Source organism: Rhynchophorus ferrugineus, unplaced genomic scaffold (genome assembly GCF_030347505.1).
Source record: "Rhynchophorus ferrugineus isolate W39M unplaced genomic scaffold, kcgeb_rfMv2 rfM3, whole genome shotgun sequence".
NCBI lineage: Eukaryota > Metazoa > Arthropoda > Insecta > Coleoptera > Curculionidae > Rhynchophorus > Rhynchophorus ferrugineus.
The window spans coordinates 62,725,198-62,745,250 of record NW_027472582.1 but is presented as its reverse complement, the minus strand read 5'-3'; the positions used below and the strand labels follow the sequence as shown (position 1 = coordinate 62,745,250).

The 20,053-nt window shown below is 33.0% G+C and overlaps 3 protein-coding genes across 8 annotated transcripts in view; 1 reads left to right on the top strand and 2 right to left on the bottom strand.

The window, feature by feature from the left end:
- The window catches only part of tai (basic helix-loop-helix family member taiman), a 693,988-nt gene that overhangs the window by 372,749 nt on the left and 301,186 nt on the right, over window positions 1-20,053 (top strand). The gene's annotated exons all lie outside the window — the stretch shown is intronic.
- LOC143193195 (uncharacterized) lies at window positions 5,276-6,455 on the bottom strand. The gene is made up of 2 exons (XM_076399219.1): window positions 6,334-6,455; window positions 5,276-6,231 (listed from the first exon to the last, which is right to left on the bottom strand). Exons 1-2 carry the CDS (start codon window positions 6,350-6,352, stop codon window positions 5,366-5,368), a joined length of 885 nt encoding a protein of 294 aa, XP_076255334.1. The 5' UTR covers window positions 6,353-6,455; the 3' UTR covers window positions 5,276-5,365.
- Window positions 6,664-7,752, bottom strand: LOC143192700 (uncharacterized). The gene is made up of 2 exons (XM_076398195.1): window positions 7,116-7,752; window positions 6,664-6,831 (listed from the first exon to the last, which is right to left on the bottom strand). The coding sequence occupies exons 1-2, from the start codon at window positions 7,614-7,616 to the stop codon at window positions 6,664-6,666; spliced, it is 669 nt and encodes a 222-aa protein (XP_076254310.1). The 5' UTR covers window positions 7,617-7,752.

Below are 20,053 nucleotides of genomic sequence, written 5' to 3'. Positions count from 1 at the left end.
GTTAAGTGTGTGATCTCTCATACTTCAAAAGCTTGCTTAGCAAGCTTAACTGAATATTCAAAACATTGTACAACATAATCGGCCGAGAGGAATATATAACGAAGCCCAAAGACCTTAACTGACCGAGACTAATGAATATTAAAAAAGATTGTGGCCGTCAAAACTCAATACTCACTTGAGTAATACTATTTCGAAGCTAAGATTCATGGAAATGTTTCGATTGCAGCAAAACTCTTTGAAAACGAAAGCCAACGCTAAGTTCCAAAAAAAAACTGGCGCAACGATCATAATACCTGGACCTTTATAATTCCAAGAATTTGCTACAAACAGCCTAGTTTATGTAAAGAGAATCTCAAAAGAAGTTTACTATCCGAACTGTTTACTTCTTACAGACAAGCATGGAGGAAGTTCCCTTATGATTTGGGCGAAAATATTTTGCCATTCAGCTCTTCCTCTCATTCGCACCACTGGCCGGATTACTCCGAAGAAATACCTCAACATCCTCAGTGATGAAGTTTGTACCATAACCAGCACGGTCGCCAGATTTCCATTTAACTGAATCATTATGGAAAGTTTTAGAGCATCTCTAACATCATTGAAAAAATTAGCGGATGTTTTGGTACAAAAATGGGAAATTATTCTTCTGGTAACTATTCACATACTCTATGAATATGTTTTACGAGAAATTACAGTTGTTTTAAGAGAAAGTGATACTAAACACCGTATTAACAAATATTGTGTATATATCATGTATTCATATTATTTTGTCCACCTTCTGTATATATTTCGATTAAATATCAAAATGTATATATAAGATCGAAATAAATTAGATATACCGTATAATTACTAAAAACATATTCATATAAAATATTATATGTTATCTAGAGACTATATTTTATTAAACAAAATATATTTTATTTCATGGTTTCATTCTATTTTTATTAAAAACAATTATTATCTTGTTCCAAATAAGAAATAACGACCGAATAAAGATGAAAAATGTGTCTAGTACGTACTAATATTTAATACATTAAATTTATTTATTTGTGAGGGGAATGAAAGTTAATAATACACACCATATACGGAGCTTACATTTAGCTGCTAAATACTGATAAAAAAAACTAATTTATTTGTTAATATATTAAGGTCACATTATTAAAAAAATATTTACTTTAGGTGTCATATTGTTCTTTTGTCGGCGTCTTGATATTATCGATAGGTATTTCAAATTGTTTCAATAGCATTTTAAAACAATAGTGTCCTAATTTAATTATCCCCAAAATAAACATTGTTCCCATTTAAGTCAGAATGTTTACGTAAATTTACTTGGCACAAACAATAAAAACATTAAGTATTTACAATTTTGATATATTATTTAGTTTTTAATTTACCTACTTAATCCAATATTTTAAGTTTGTCTGGTTATCAAAATGTATTTTAGGGTAAATGATGTGGCTCGGTGAATGGAGGTAAAACGAAATGAAACAGTGGTGTTTACATTATGTGACCGTTATTTATTGAAGTAATATAAAAATACAAATGATAAAACAGATGGCAGCGGTGTTACCTGGTAACGAGGCTCGGGCAGTCGATGGTGGCACGTCTAAACCAAACGAGGGTTGAGCACTGAATGAATCGAAACACCCTTCAATAACATCCCAGATAAACGTCTCGGGGTTGCCGCCAGCTATTTGTTATCAGGTTCTAGTTGACGCTGCTGACACCCCGCCCGTGTTTAACATCTGGGATTATTTTTCTGGGTTACAAAATACCCACCGTTATTCCACGATGTAAAATTCGACATGCCTCAACGTCGCTACAGTATCAAAAGAACCACTTAACATAATAGTTGCTTTAAACCTTTTTTGATTATTTATTACTATTACTTAGTACTTGTTAACATTATATATTAGCATATATATATATATATATATATATATATATATATATATATATATATATATATATATATATATATATATATATATATATAATTATATATATTTCAACTGATTGCTGCAAATAGAAAAATACGCACCAAAAATTCAGTTTTTCAATTACCTTGGGGGATATGAAACATAAGATGTTAGCAAAGCATATCTTTACTGGAGCCATTAGCTAGTCATTTAATGAAAGCTGTGAATGTAGAATTTTGGGGAACTAGGACACAAAGAAAGCTAAATCTGGCTAATAAGCTGGATTTTCAAACAATGCGTACTTTAATTCAATGATCTTACGATGGCTTTTAGCTGTGTGAACAGGTGTTGATTTTACTCTTGCTATTCACATAATACCATTCTTTTTTTATGATATTATGAATAAATTCTTATCATACACTGTAACTAAACTTTACAAATTGTCAAATATTGTTGTGAAATCTGAATGCAAAAAACGCAAGACGTTAACATATATGTATAATATATAACATAATGATATGGTTATTATGTAAGTGGATATCTATTTCGTTTTCTTTCTTGTAACGTAATGTAATGATTACCTAAAATAATGTAATATTAATATAAGGTCTGAAATACGTTTTTTTTTAAATATTAATTTAATAAAAACAATTTCTTTTATTTTCCTCAATTATACAAAAATGTAATACTTTTAATAGTAATTTTAATGATCTGCTTTAATGGCCTGTCTGATATTCTATACGTTCCCCTTTTATACTTGTAAATTCTTGAATTAAAATTTTAATAAAAGCACCAGAAATTGTTCTGCTTTTGTTTTTGGGCATCTCGTTTCATCAAAAGCGATACAGACTCAACAACAAAAGTTTTTATCGTTTTTACCATTAGTATGGCAGCCGACCTAATGAAAATTATTCCGTCTCGAATTTTAAGTTTAATTAAATGAAGCGAAAATTAAATAAAGGAAATGGAAAGAGTAGGAAGGAGCACGACGAAAAAACTGTATGCTGACTAAATTACTAATTCTTGTTTATTTGAACTTAGAGGATGTTCGTTAGTTAAATTAATAATGTCCCGAAGATATTGTACTTTTATGTCTTGGACGTTGTTGCACTGTTTGTCAAATAAATGTCGGGTTAATTCGGATTATTGTATTTCTAATGATATCTCAAGACTGTTTTTTCAATTCTAACACGTGTGAAGCTTAATGGTAATTCCAACGGACAGGTTGTCAAAGATTAAATCCTTTAAATTAATGTGATATGATATTTGACAATTACATTTTTATATGAAACTAGCTGACCCGACAGACTTCGTCCTGTCAAAAAGATTTGTAATGTGGCAGTTTTTGTGCCTACGTATTTTAAAAAATTCTCCTGAACAGAACCATCACCCTGGTGATAGGGCGTTGTGAATAAAAAATAATTAAATAAAACATATATAAGGATTGAAAAGTAAGTAATCGCTTTATTGTTAATCATGTGAATCATAATTATTATTATTATTATCATTATATTGCTTTGTGGTATACGATGTTTTTTGTTTGATTACCTGGCGCATAGATAAACAAATCTGATGGTTTTCCAACACGGGAACAGGCAACATACAATTGACCATGTGAGAAACATGGGTTTTCTAGATTAATACCACAAACACTTAATGATTGCTCCTGGGACTTGTTTATAGTCATAGCAAAAGCAAGCCGTCAACATGTCTATAGGAAATTTGCCATTACCAATGTCAATGAGTTGTTTAGAGAATATGTTTCCAGATTGGTCATTTTGCAACTCGACACGCATATTCTTGCTTAAATGAAGTACTTTAACATGTTTCCACAAATTGGAGGACTTTAGACATGCATTGAGTTCATCAGCTGGCGTTGATCGTGGAATCACTGGCAATGTTTGACGAAAATCTCCTGCTAATAAAATCATTGCACCACCAAATCGGTTATTATTGCTACGTAGATCTTTTAAGGTTCTGTCTAAAGCCTCCAAAGATTTTTTATGTGCCATCGTGCATTCATCCCAAACAATCAATTTACATTGCTGCAAAACCTTTGCCATTGCAGAGTTCTTCGAAACGTTGCAGGTTGGAGTTTCATTGCTTTGCATATTTAATGGCAATTTTAGTGCTGAATGGGCTGTTCGACCACCTTCAAGCAAAGTTGCTGCGATTCCCGACGAAGCGAGTGCAAGTGCAATTTTATTTTGTGAGCGAATTGTTGCTAATATTAATGAAATAAAAAAAGTTTTTCCTGTACCACCAGGTGCATCTAAGAAATAAATCCCTCCAGTTTCATCATTTGTTACTTTCATAAGAGTTTCAAATACATACTTCTGTTGTTCATTTAACAGTGGAAGATTTGCTTGAATTTATTCTTTCAAAGCGTTGAGATCATACAGTCTTTCTCGATGCAACTCTTGGTTAAAAGCGTCATGCATTGGACGATTGGGCGCGGTCAGGCCTAATTGAATTAATAGTTTGTTTGACATTATCAAGCACATGTCCTCAATTGAAATCAATGCTTCATTGTAAATTTCTTCACTGATTTGTATATTTGGATTTCCCATTCTATTCCGTATTTGATACAAAATATCATCACACATATAATCTTTGTACTTCATCCACAAATCAATTGGGTTTGATGGGAAGCATGTAGATATGATTATAGAAAACAATGTTCGTATTTGATGAGTGTGTGATGATATTACAGCATCATTGAGAGTTTGATCCCAATGAGCGTCATTTTCAAGCAATTGCAAACGTTGACAGGCTTCTCTGTAGGATCCACACAATTCACCATCAACAGTTCGTAACTGTTGGAATGATGTTGGGCCACGTACATTGACTAATAGCAGTCGTAAATAAAAACATTCATCATTGCTTGGATGTACTGAATAAATCCGGCCAATCGCATCGGTGGAATATACATCTGTATATCCTGGAACTGGTTTTCCTTGTTTCCGTCGTATAAATCTCCTTGAGGATTGATTCCAGGTATAATATTTTGGCATTTCAGAATATAGCAATGTTTGTGCGAAATCATCGTTTTGGCATGTCTCAAAAAAACTGGTTAATGTAGTAGATGGTGGCTGAGCAGCTCTTTGTACTGCGTTCTGTGCTGTAAAATACACTCTTTGTCCATTTTCTAAATGCACAGCTAAGTGAACAACAGAAGGGTGTCTCTCATGAATAGGAAAAGAAAATATTCGCCAAACTGCTTCATTACTACTGACATAGCGGCCCATTTGGTATTGGGTAACTTCATCATTAGAATTCTCTGCACCAATTCCAATCACAGCCATATCACTCCCTTTGGTTACATATTTGCAAATGTATTTAATCGATTTCACTGAATGGCAAGATTCAACGTTGATGTGTGCTTTGAATGTCTTTGATAAAATGGGTGAATATGGAACAATCCAACGATTATCTATTTCAATATCTTGTTAATTTAATTTGACAATTGTTGATTTTCCATTGTCTGCTGTCGATCTGCGACGATACAATGGATAACCGTCATTACCAGTAATTGTTTCCGATATTAATGTCCGTGGATATCGTTTTGAACATTTACCATCCATCATACACGGTGAATTTTGATTAAGAGTTCCACAGGGACCATGTATCATGTTTTTGATAACTACCTCATGCAATCCAGGATCTACTTGTACATTAGGGATTTCAGCTGATATCACTGCATCAACTTCATTTGGCCTTATCTTTTCAACCAACCAAACCAAAATGTGTGCATGTGGCAATCCTCGTTTCTGCCACTCCACAGAATACATCCAGCAGCGTGTCTCACCAAACACATTATGTTTTACGATGAAATTCATTAAAGATTTCAACTTTTGTCTAAAGACTCTGGCTGTAATATCATGACGATCAATGGATGATTTCCCAGGTAATAACTCCTGCTTAATTTGTATCCATTGCGGATTGCATGTAAATGTGATGAACAAATCTGCTGTACCATAATGACGAACATACGACATGGCATCTTGAGCATATTCGTGCATATGCCGAGGGCTTCCGATGTATGTTGCTGGAAGAATAGTCATCCGACCGACATTCTGTGCATTTCCATCAGTATTAATCGCATCTCGAAGGTGAATATACTCTTCAGATCGGAGTTTGGTTTGATTCAACCTGATGAATGTTAATCTCTCCGTTTCAATTTTAACATACATGTCATCAACATATTTGTGATATAATCGCCGACATTTCAATATGTGATTATCTGCATTTTCCCGAATCATTAGGCGGTATGAATAATAGTTCATTGAACTGACTTTTTTGTTGGTTTCAGAACCTGTAAACAGATTTTGTTTTAATAACATTCAAATATAAAATTAAAATACATAATATAGTGACTGAGATATTATCGCCATAGCTAAACTAATATTTTAGTTACCTGTAATGGGATTTATCATTTTTATTGATAAATCGTAGCCATCTTCACCTTGCCAAAATATAATGGGATATTGCAGTGCATCATATGAGCGGTGTGTTTCCTTTATAGGTTGTAATTGAAAATTCCGACGATGTAAAAAATATCACGGGATTCCAAGTTTTCTCCAACTACAACGATAGCAACTTCATCAATAGTTGGTGCATTAAAACGTCTTGTATGTTGACCTGCAGGTGTTTTATCAGCTCTGATTACAATTTTGTGATTATCGGATGGCATCAGATCCAGGGCAGTTTTAAACAATATAATCAATTGATCAAGTTTGTAATTGAATCAAGTTTGTAATTGTTCTACAATAGACCTTTTTACTAAATTGTTATGTGCACAACGCAGATCAATTTCTTGTGGTGAATTGCCCATAAAATAAATTTGCAGGAATTTGTTGTCGCTATCTGACACTGGTAACAGTGAACCTGCTCTGTGATATATTTGCCCTTGTATCTGTAAATAAAAAAAATATTATGGTGTGGTATAAATTAATGGATTGTCAATGATCAAACTTAAATAATATTTGATCTTAAAAAGTATATATTTAGTTTTAACTAATATCTATCAAATATAAAATATAATAAAAGTGTCACTGAAACTGAATCACCATATAATATGATGACTAAGTGATATATTTCGTAATGATTAAGAAATTGAAGATTAGTAACACATCTTAACTTTGGTGACAGAAAATTTTGTTCGCTAAAATAATTATGAGTAACTGCTATAATACATACCTTGAAAGTTGGCATAAAATTTTCCCGAACTGCATTTGTTGCCCCAAATGAAGTCATTTGAAAGCAATTGTTATATTGTTGAATATGTGTCAAAAAGTGTATAGAATCTGTTCCTATTCCTGAAACCAATGAGTACAATGGTTCTGGTGGTGGATCCAATTGTATCAATTTCACTTTACCATTTGCGCAACACAATCCATTGGCTTCGTTTTTGTATTTTAATGCCTTACAGTGTGAGCAAACCAAGTTCATAGAACCAATAACAACACATTGGTAGTTACTGTAGTCAATTGACACATCGTAACTGAAAGCAGCTGGATTCAAACTTGCGCGATTATTAGTTGAATGTCGCGCTCGCGCTTCACGCGTTTGTGATATCCGAATTCTTTCACGTTCATTTCCGTCGTCACGTTCTTGTGCAGTACGATTAGATCGGTAATTAGCTTGGTTTATAGCATTTCTGGTTCTTCTACCTAAATTGCTTCGTCTTATAGGAGGCATATCAAATATAAATTATTTTTTCACTAATCACGAACTAAACAAACACTAACTAACTAAACACTCTGCACAAAACACGATATACGAATTTGTTTCGTGTATCACTTGACAATTCATCTGTCATCTGTCAAAAGTCATCTGTAACAGACAACTTTTTTTTTTAAATTTGATATGACTTGAACTCAAATCCTTTTAAGCCGTACGAATTGTTTTATTTATTTAAAATTTGAATTAAATTTTAAACAAATAAAAAATTTTAAATAAATAAAACAATTCGTACGGATTAAAAGGATTTGAGTTCAAGTCATATCAAATTTAAAAAAAAAAAGTTGTCTGTTACAGATGACTTTTGACAGATGACAGATGAATTGTCAACTGATACACGAAACAAATTCAAACAAAAAGGGCTATTTTTAGGGTTTTTCCAGCAATAATTCTAATTTTTCTCGCCGTAAAAACCATCCCTGAACTTCAACGAACATTTTAAAAAAAGATTTGGCCAAATTGGTCCAGGCGTTGTTGAGTTATGCGCTTAGGAACATATTTTGCGATTCATTTTTATATATAAGATTGATTCATTTTTATTAGGAAAGTCTTTATTGCCAATTTAACTGATTCAAAGATTAGTTTGGTTTGAAAATTTTCGGTGTAATTTACATTTGTATGGTCTTTATGGCTTTATAAGAGAACAGAAGCTTTATTATATAATACATGTTTTCGTTATACTTATGACAAGATATCAAGGCGAGGGAATATTGTTTGACACTACTTTGGGCAATTCTAAGAATAAATATCACTTTTACTTTTATGTGCCGATTCTAATTCATGTTGGCATATTCTCAAATATCGTATTCAAGCCAATTCAGCATCTAATAATTCAATTGCCGCATTATAAGTTGATGTTTATTATACAAGATCATCTGTGAATTACAAATTCTACAACCAAAAAAAAAAGTTCAATACAATACATCGTTTTTTTAACATCTGAACCTTATATCTCATACATCATTGATGTTATTTTATCCGTGCTTATCTTCCTATATTGCAATATCCTTATATTGCTATCTTCTTATGTTCACTTTTCCATGTTCACAGGTCACTATGTACACAGGTTTAGTATAACCTTTAATTTTCGGGTTAGAGAATGCTTGAAATATCTTACTGTGTGGTTTGATATTCATTATAACTTTATTCTTTATATCTTTGATCTTTCTTTAATACTTTACCAATGCAATATGTTCTTTAAAAAGCAGTAGGAGTAGAATATTAACCTCTTTTCTTTTTCTTTTTCCTTTTGTATAAAGTTACGCGAGATAGAATTATGTATTTTAACAGCGATGAAAAATTAAAGCAGTATCATTTTTAGGATGGATTATGGTGTGATGTCCTGGAGATATCTGTCTGTATATGCGGGTTTTCTGCAAAGTTGATGTCCTAACTGACCATTGTCTATTTGTTGAACTAAAACGGGAATCTCGGAATTATTTTCAGTTTCCACGATGAATTGAATATTTCGATGTTGGGAAATTCAGGGGAATCAGAAACTGATTGTGTTTGTCTAGGATATTCTTTCGATCTTTGAGGTTGAGACCTTCAATAATTGTAAGTGGTCATCTATCAGCTATTTGCTCACATCTTCTGCTTTTTGGATGTAGTCCCTTTTATCTAGTACGGCCGTAGAGTTTCCTTTGTGGCTGACTGAATGAAGATGTTCTCGTTCTCCTCAAAACTGTGGAATGCTAATGTTTTCGCTCTTCTCAAGTTGGAAGTAGACGGTTTGGTGCTATGGAGGACATACGATTATACCATGTGTAGGAATTCTCGAAAGGTTCATCTTTCAACTAGAATCAATAATTTGAGACCGTTATGTATTTGGGAGCTAAAATTTTTGACAATATGACTTAGAGATGAAAACATTTTTGAAGGATTTATCGAATTTATCGAATGTATCCTTTTATCTTCCAGAATGAACTCTCATCTACAGATCACCTATGCGGAAGTCACTATACTTACGAGTGTTCCAGGTTTTCAATTTTACCATATTCCCAAAAACAAGATGGGGATTTAGAAGTTTTTAGAGAACAATTGATATTCACTTATTTATGAATTATCTCTTTGATCAATAGAGGCAAAACTTATTGAAGAATAGATTTTGCTTTTTGAGATCTCTCTGTATTTTTCCTAAAATGCGACCACTTGCATTTTTACTTCCTGACTTTTGCCACAGTTATTTTTAAACAGTACGATATGATGTATTTTTCTTCCATTAAAATGAATTATTTTCCCACGAATCTTCGATTGACTAAAATATGACCAAAATTACCTTCTTCTTAGTCGGAACTCCCATACGGTTCAGAGTCGAAGTGTGCATGGTGGTGAAACGATGAACAAAGATAGTTCTGAGAAACTCAGAATTTTGAGAAACAACGATTATTAATTAAAATAAAACAAATTAAAGGAAGATTATTCGTATGAGTTTAACATACAGTTAGAGTTATATTAGAGTTTTTAAGCAAAACTTAAAAACTCTAATATAAACGTCTTTGTCAAGTAGTATTTCTGTAATACAATACACATATACTATTGTCTGTTCGGCTCGCCTAAGTATCTTGATCGTTCAAGCCAAAGTTCCAGCGATTAAGGATGCAGAAAAAATCGATATATTGATATTTTCTGTAAAAAATTTCGTTATTTTTGGCCGATAGATCAATATTTTTTTAACCGATATTTTTATAGATATATCGAAGTATCGATATTTTTTTCGGTGATCAACACCCCTACTGGCGATAACTTGATTTGTATTCGTGATTAAAGATAACCGCGTATTATTTTTTATATACAGTTATGGGCTGAGAGTTATATAAAAATTATATAAGCGAATATCATCAAAATGCTTTGATAGATGTTCCGTTTATATTTATAATTTAGTGTTCATCCAAGTCCGTCGATTCTTCTAATTTTAATTCATTGAAATTAATTACTTCATAATATAAAAATTATCTAATTAATTAACTTTAAGTTTTCTTAACTTTCAAATGACTGTTTAAAGGGACTTTTTACAATATCTTCAAGGTATTATTAATGTGATTAGGAGCCATCTTAAGCAACTTACTTATACAGTCTGTCTAGTTTTTTTCCACACCTTCCTGCACTCTTGTTCGCATTTAATTGTATTTACTTGGCTTTATTTGATTAAAATGAAACTTCAAGAGCGAATACCATTTTTCCATTTAGTCACGTTTAAAACAATGGAAGTACGGTTTTGCCTTTGAGATTGTGTCATTTATATAAAACGACAAAAACAATATATCTTAAGGAACGAATGAATCATAAAATATTTCTAAGACAAATGTGTCGCTAAGCTTACGTCTATTAAGGTTAGGTAAATAATATATTTCATTGAATAAGAATTATAATTGTTATAAAAAATATGCTAAAAGCTGGGAAGTTATGAAACGTAAAACAGCAATTTTTAATTTATTTTAACCGAAAAATGTGGCAGCTTATTGGAATCGATAGCACAAACGACTCTGCCAATCTAATATTATTTTACTATAAACGAACACCTTAACTCTAAACATTTCTTTCATGACATCTCACCTTAGATGGACAGCTTAGATTTGTAGTATTATTGTAATAATCTTCTAAATTGCACCTTTTTTTTAAATATGTATGGAATAGCTGATATGGAATGATTTATCAAGTGTTTTTGTTTATCACACAGCTAAATCTGCAAGATTCCGCCCTAATTTCAGTAAGCTAGGTTAGATCATAACAACTTTAATTTTAATTTGGTAACCCTGCACCCTAAATTACTATGCTTGTACGAGAAATCCACGGACTAAGGGTGTTTTTTTAGAAATTTCTGGAATTTGGAATTAGGAGGAAGCCCTTTATTTTATAAAAAAAGTTAATTATAATTCTAAAAATAGTTGGGTCTAATTTTATTGCTGATTTTACGTTTTTCTTCCTTTTTTATAACCAAATTATTATAACTGCAATTATTAATAATCTAAAAACTATAATTTAAACAAGAAATAACAGAAAAATGTCGTTATATTTTATCCTATAATATCAACTTCTATTATATAATAAAAGTAATATTAAACTCGATGTAAGAAAAAGTAATAACTTTTGGCAATATCTTGTGGTATTTCATAGAAATTCAACTAACCGTAAATTTTTATTCAAATATAGGTTTTAATATTTTAGCAAGAAAATCATCGTCATGCCCAAAAATAAATATATAATGATATTGACTTGAATGAATATCGTGAAAGTCTTATATTACGTATAGTACTTAATTACTGTGGGTGTGGTAAGAACTGATTAAGAATGTTTACAAGTTTAAAGGTTTGTAGTTTAATCACCAAAAACTACTTTTTTCAGTCATGTGTCATCTTTTTGAAAGATACAATGGAGGACCGACATATCTTTTGAAACTTTTCTTGGTTCGTTGAAATATTCCATTAATTCGTAATTTATTTTTTTAGAATATTCGGAGCATATAGGCTATAATAACCCAAGTTAATGAAATTGATTGTCTGTTTATAACAAATGAGTATCACATATTCATTAAATTTTAATAAACTTTTATGATAACAGTTTCCTTCTTTTTATTAAATATTTATTATATTATTATTACTCGTTAGTGACTAACCTACCCATCGGTCGTACCTTAGTCTCTGGTGTCTAATGTTTATGTGTTTATTATTAACATTGCTATTTTTCCATTAAATGCATCTCACTACGCTACAAGTATATGGTGTTATGGTTATGATGGTGGTATTATCCAAGACTTAATGATTATTAACAGGTCAATTGAAAAGTCCCCGACCTGACAGATAGACGGCACTACTAGAATTAAATGCATATGTTTTTAGTTAGGTTTTAGTTAGCGTGTATAAATAGTTGACAGCTGTCGGATCATTAGTTTGTGAATTATAGCTTTTTGAGTGAAAGAACTTTTGTTATTGTGAAAAAAATGGATAAAAATGAATTTCGCGTGTTGATAAGATATTATTTTTTGAAAGGAAAAAATACAGTTGAAGCAAAAACTTGGCTTGATGCCGAGTTTCCAGACACTGCCCCAGAAAAATCAACCGCCAAGGATTGGTATGCTAAGTTTAGACGTGTTGAAATGAGCACCGAAGACTGTGAACGCAGTGGACATCCAAAAGAGGTTATTACCAACGAAAACATTAGAAAAATGCACAAAATGATTTTGAATGACCGTAAATTGAAATTGAATAAAATAGCAGACACACTAAAGATATCAACTGAATGTGTACATTACATCATTCACAAATATTTGGGTGTGAGATAGTTCTGTGCAAAGTGGGTGCCGCGCGAGCTCACTTTTGACCAAAAACAACGACGAGTTGATGATTCGGAGCAGTGTTTGAAGATGATCAAGCGTAATAAACTCGCGTTTTAGCGTCAATATATAACAATGGATGAAATATTGCTCCAGCATTTCGCTCCAAAGTCCAATCGACATCATCCGAGTGGATTGAAGACGATGAACCTGCTCCAAAACGTGGGAAAACGCAACAGTCGGCCGGCAAGTTTATGGCGTCTGTATTTTGGGATGCGCATGAAATAATTTTCATCGACTACCTTGAAAAGGAAAGACCATCAACAACGACTATTACATAGGGTTATTGAACCGTTTGAAGGACGAAAACGCCGAAAAACAGCCGCATTTGAAGAAAACAAAAGTGCTGCTTCACCAAGACAATGCACCGTGTCACAAGTCAGTGAAAACGATGGCAAAAATCCATCCATCCACTATATTCTTCACATCTGGCCCCAGCGACTATTTTCTGTTCTCAAATCTCAAAAGAATGCTCGCTGGGAAGAAATTTTCGTCAAATGAAGAGGTGATCGCCGAAACTGAGGCCTATTTTGAAGCAAAATACAAATCGTACTAGAAAAATTGTATCGAAAGGTTGGAAGGTCGCTATAATGAGAGTAAGACCCTTGAAGGGAATTATGTTGAATAAAAAAAAATTGCCAAAAAAATGTGTTTTACTTTGGTAGGCTGGGAACTTTGCAATTGACCTGTTATTTATTGTTATTGATGCTTGTGCGGTTTGATTATACGTGAACTGCACATGCACAGATTTATTTTAATTAATTTTATTTTAGAGATTTGGGTCCAATTTTTTATATTTTCACTTGCCTTTTGTAATTTTTGTGAGGCTTCTTCACTATTGTCTCCGACAGCAAGAATCGCAGTATCATCTGCAAATGTAGCCATCGTGATATTTTCCATTTTGTGGTATATCACATGTGTAGAATAAGTAAAGAATTGGCCCCAATACACTACCTTGTGATAGACCTGGTTTATCTTCTTTTATTGTAGAGTGGGCTTCCTCTTGTTTGACTCTATAGTCTTGAATAGTTAATCTTGACTTGTGATACATTTATAAATATAGCTAAACATACCTTTTTATCTTCATAACTTTTTTCAATTACACCTGTTATTCTAGGCACCTGGTCAATTGTTGAATGCTTGTTAATAAATTCAAACTGGTATATAGGTGTTAATTGCGTATGTTTCGATTAATGCCAATTGTGATAACTTTGGTTACTTCTTTTGGTGTGGCTAATTGAATATTTGAATTTGAACAATTTTCTCATTATTTATTAAAGGTTGCATCCGCTTTTTGTTGATTTCCGCGTGCCCAATACCCACGTAGATCACTTATAGGTGGCCTGGGTCACAGTTATGATCACTTTATAAAGGTTAGAAGTAGTCTATATACTTTTCTTAAAGGTCATCTGATATTTTGTATAAGATTTGATATTTTTTGAAGTTATTTTTCCATTTCACTTTAATATTCGTCTAACAATTCATACAGGAAGGCTCTACGTACAAGTTGATACATCTGATATTTTTAAAACAAATCCTTCCCGTTTTAGATTCTGTTCAGATCATATAATTGAAAAACAAACATTAATAATACAGTTTATCACCTATGCTTTAAAATAAAATACCATATATATCAACATGTATTGTCAGTTTAATGTGTGTCCTTTACATCAACAAGATTTACGTGGTATAAGTTCCACTTACCTATTAAAGCTGACCTATTATGAATCCATTTCCATCTAAGAAACTGCATCATAAAATTAATGACTATCAGCTGTCGGGCATTCCGGTTTTATTTTATTTTAATTAGGTATAAATTTAATAGACTTGTAATTTTCTTCGGTTTTAATACTTTAGGACGTCCCAACATCGCATTATCTGGATTCTGTAACAGAAAGTGATTATATATCTTAATAATTGGTAGTTGTGAAAGCTACATTTTTGTTTGTTGGGCATTAGCTTGAAAGTTTACGACTACCTTATATTGTATCTTTTGTACAGTTCGTCATTCATCACTAAGAGTTGAACGGACACAGTAAAACTGTCATATAACAAAACATAACAAGTAACATTTAATGTGTGCCATTCCTAGGTTTGGGTATACATTTAAGGAAACCTCTATTTTTGGTTTTACCACTTTTTATGAAATGGATGATATAACAGATAAGGAAAAAATCGTCTGTTGAATAATATGAGTGTTCTTGGAAAAGAAAACAAGCCACAGATAAGTATCTTACTCGTTATTTACTCAGTCGCGGAGTTAACCAAAATGCATTTGTTTCAACAGTCCTAAAATTAAAATAGTTTCAAAATTATTACTATTTTCATTTAAGTTTTTTTTTGACTATACATTAATTATATTTACAACAGGATGTTTTTCAATATTGTCTATCAATGCAAGCATACATCGAAAAAGTAAAATTTATTCATCCTTGTCATATGAAAATAGCCCGATTTGGATATCTCATTTTGTTTCAATCGCATCACATTTTACAGCAATGCTTTAATAACACTATGAATTGTCTATAAATATTAATATGCAAAAGTTCTCGCTATTTTTTATTTTTTGAATATATGTTTTATTTCTTGGATTTTAATTGACTGTTTTATTTAAACTTAAATTATTACAATATATTAATTTTTCGTCACCAGCAATAATGTCTCCCAGACTATTTGCGGGTTCTTCTTCGCATTTTTACATTTGTATTTTATTTAAACCATAAAATCTAAATTCTGCGACCATTTCACCCCGCTTAAAATAATAATAATACTAAAATGTTCCACTTTTTAAGAACTACTATTATAATTTTTAAAAACGTTTCGAACTATGTTGAAACATAGAAGGCAGATAAGACATGAAATGTTGGAAAATAATCGTGCTTACAATATATAGCTGTTCATAATATATCAGAAAATAATATGTTTACTCATACGGAATACATTTTATGAACAGTATCTGGTTATGTGTAAGTGGATCGCACACACACACATAATCAAAAAGGTGTTTTGATTAAAATGAAAATGTTTTTGTTATTTAGAACATTGAGCTACAAGCTTTTGTTCAAATTCCAGTAGATTATGTTAGTTCACAGCAATTTCACAGTCCGGCTTTGGTGGCCTTATACCCTGAACTATGATTCTTGTACCGGAAATTAGGTGTTGTTTTAATGCTTGAATGTTGGTTAATAGGAATATTTTACGGTTAGGGTACTTTGGACACCACAATCCACCTTGTATGACCTAACAGCTCCAACTGCGATACTTTTACCCTAACTCCACTTAACTACACCAAGGAATGCTTCCAATAATTGCGGAACCATTACCAATCCCACACCAACCTGTCTCTTTTTCTTGACAGCTAATTTGGGTCCGGTTAATTAAATGAATTCAAAAGATAATGAGCCTTATAATACCATTGGAATCCTACTGACTGCGTCAGTTATGAAACGTGAAACGTTTTAAAAATTGTATTCTGTTTCTTTCTTTTTTCTAACTCGTTCGAAATGGGTGGAGTGCTGCTCTGTTGATAAAAAATAAGTGATAAAAAGTTATGGTCGGAAGAGTACGGCAGGTGCGATAATGTCCCATTCAAGTGCTTTCAACACTTCCTTGACTGGTTTTGCTTTATGAGCGTTAACGTGCTGTAAAGTCACTTTGCCGTGTTTTTGGACCCATTCTGGTTTTTCTTGATCAACACATGGTTCAAATTGATCGTTTGTTGTCCGTAGCGATCACCATTAACTGTTTCACCAGGTTTCAACAATTCGTATACACCAGGCCACTCTGGTCCCACCAAACACAGCATTGTCTTGCCACCAAAGCGATTTGGCTTTGAACTCAATCGGCCGGCAATCAACTTACACTTCGAAATTTCAGTGGCTCTTTTCTTTTGATTTAATAAGAAAAGTTATGCGTGTTGCAAATGCACGTTTTCAGGCACAAAACTTAATATTTTCAAAGAAGTATAATACTTTCGCAAAATATAATATGTACAGCTTTAAAACTTTATGTCAACAGAATTAAATGACATATGTGTCAAATCATAACATTGCATTGTAGGAATGTTCGTCTTGTCAATCGGTCGAAATGTGTGGCTGTCGATGCGGTCGTTCATCGGAACACTCACTACTATTTTTTGGAAGGAATTTGCACGAGCACTAAAAACACTGGTTGAAGAAATACTTGTTTATTTCAATTTAAATTGATACATGTGGTCGACAGGAGAATTGACAGAATATTAGGTTAGGTAAAGGAAGTACGGTAGCGCTGTGGAAGTGGTACTGTTACAAGGGGGTAGAAAAAAGATAAGAGAGAGCGAGACGTTACCGTGGTGGTCTTTTATAGCTGCGAACCGCATGGTACTAATCCACCAGCGTTGCCAACCTTTGAACTTGCTGTAGGTGAATGAGTGGCGGCCCAAAGAGTCGTAGAGGTTGCTACAGCATACTTAAGCCCAGCGACATCTGTTAGCAAATCCAGTAATGCCTTTCCGGTACACATGGTATACCAATGTAAAGAACTGTAGGGGAAGACCGAAACACCTTTTAAAGATAATAAGAGGAACTCTATTAATTTAGAATCATTACTTAACATTGGTATTTCGAGTTAAGTAGTATCTCATTTGCTCTTAAATTGGACAACTCAATAAATAATTAGAATTTTGTGACAGCTCGAGTGATAATGGAGACCGTAGAAAATACGTTTTGAAAGTACAAAAAAAGACAAACATAAAGTGTAATTTTTATCGCGGTTTGTCCGTACGCAATAGAAACCCAACAACGCGAAATATGGTTACAAATATTGTGCGGCCGACATTACGAAGCAGGACCAATTTATTCGTTGGCTGAATAGCGAACTGATTAAGCACGTTTTATATTCATGATCCGGCCCATAACAGAACAAAACAAAAATACGGTCGCCTTGCTCGGTGGTATCGGCATTGACACAGTAACATTGTAACAAATTACGTTCGATTCGTAGCACATTTTCGCGATATCGACGTCGCTATTCCGCCACCATTTTTTCGCGCCATGGTCGAATCTGTCATCGGGGGTGGGGAGGATTAATATCTTTTTTTCTGTAATTTTAAAACACCTGTTCAAACGCCCCGTTCTCTACGATGAAGCAATCGATGTCGACGATGACGGTCGGACACTTACAACGATCTAATTTCGATTCAGTGAAAGTAATTTCGACTAGTAGTAACTGGATTTACACACATGGCATAAGTTTTATTCGTGTGTGTGTGTAGTTAGTTAGGTAGGCTTGTTAATATTCAGTTTCATTCTATTGTTTCTCACGCATGGCATCGTCTTAACTTTTTTAGTTTTAATAATATTATACCTTGGTATTTGGAGCAGAGGCATTCTGTCATTTGTAATAGTATCAAATATTATATTACCGACCAAACTGCTTAAGTGTGAGTGAGTTAAGAAGGGAGATTAGTAAATTATGTAGGAAAAGTTAATCACGATTTTAATGCTTTATTTCCAAAACTGTTAAGGTATCATCGGTTCGTGCCTGAAAACGTGCATTTGCGGCACGCATTACTTTTCTTATTTAATCAAAAGAAAAAAGCCGCTGAAAGGGCTGACTAATCGTCATCATTTGATAGTAGAAACTGACTGTGAGTATGCTCTAACCTTTAAAGGAACGGGAGGCATAGTTTCGAAAATTCAAAAGTGGTAATTTCGATATGCAAAACAAAGAATGGTCTTGTAGACCAAAGATGTTTGAAGATGCGAAACTGCAAGAGTTATTTGATGAAGACCCAAACTCAAAAACAATTTGCACAAGCGTTAAATGTGACCCAAGAAACGATTAGCGACCGGTTACGAACATTGGGTGAAATCCGAAAGATGGGAAAATGAGTGCAACACCAGCCAAAGTCATTTCTGCAAAGAACAATGGCGGGTGATCAAAGGTGGATTTATTTTGAAAACCGTAAGCACAAAAAATACACGGTTATCACCTGGCGATACCTGCCGATCGACTCCAAGGTCAAATCGTTTTAGTCGCAAGACAATGCTCTGTTTTTGTTTGGATTAGAGTTACGTGGTGTATTACGAATTGTCGAAACCTGGTGAAACAGTTAATAGTGATCGCTATCGACAACAATTTTAACCATGCTTTGATCGAAAAATATCCAGAATTGGACAGACGACACGGTAAAGAGATTTTACAGCACGATAACGCTCCGTATCATAAAGCAAAACCGGCTAAGCGTTGAAGGTACTTGGATGGGACGTATTATCGCACCCGCCGTACTCTCCAGACCTTGCTCAGTCCGACTATCAACTTTTTGCATCAATAGGACACGCGATTGCAGAGCAACCCTTCACCAGTTTCGAAGAAGTTAGAAAATGAGTGAAAGATGAGCAAGATGTATAGAATAAAATGGTCAATACTTGAATACATACATTTTTCCATTTTCTTGAGAATCATGTAGTTTTTTTCAATACAACCGGTAATAACTTTCCTTGTACTTGTAATATTTTGCCACTTCCATACGTATCAGAGTAGAGAACTGACAGTTCATAATGCTGTAGATGCCACTTGTTTCTCCTATATTACTGATTAAAAGTACTTGACAGAACTTCACTTGCTTGTACTTAATTGGATGTAATTTCAATTTGTAATAACGCCCGTTACTTGCTTCTAATTTTGCCTTTTTAACATTTATTCTGAAGTCATTTGGCTCTACATAGCTAACTATTATTTGATAGCATTGAATGTAGTGTAAACAGCGATATCATTCTTCTACAAACATTCCCCAAATATACAGAATTATCTTTGATTTCGAACTAACCGACACACTTTATTGGCACATTTAACAATTGTTGCATATATATAAGAGGAATTTTTACACAAAACACTATTTTTAACACTAACTATTAAAAACTAACGACGGATGTTTAAATTAATTTTTATTCAAAGAAAATGAAAAACTACCAGCAAAAATTGTTAAATTAAAATTATTTCTTCGGGATTTGCCCTAAACATAGTAAAAAAACGTTCCTCAATAATGTGCTTCACAGAATTAACAGGAAATTAAAATAGTTAA

What these genes read in the sequence shown, in the direction of transcription:
- LOC143192700 (XM_076398195.1), bottom strand. Translation starts at nt 7,616, where the DNA reads ATGCCTCCTATAAGACGAAGCAATTTAGGTAGAAGAACCAGAAATGCT. An exon ending in ATTTTATGCCAACTTTCAAG is followed by an intron (nt 6,832 to 7,115) that starts GTATGTATTATA and finishes TTTTATTTACAG; the next exon opens with ATACAAGGGCAAATATATCA.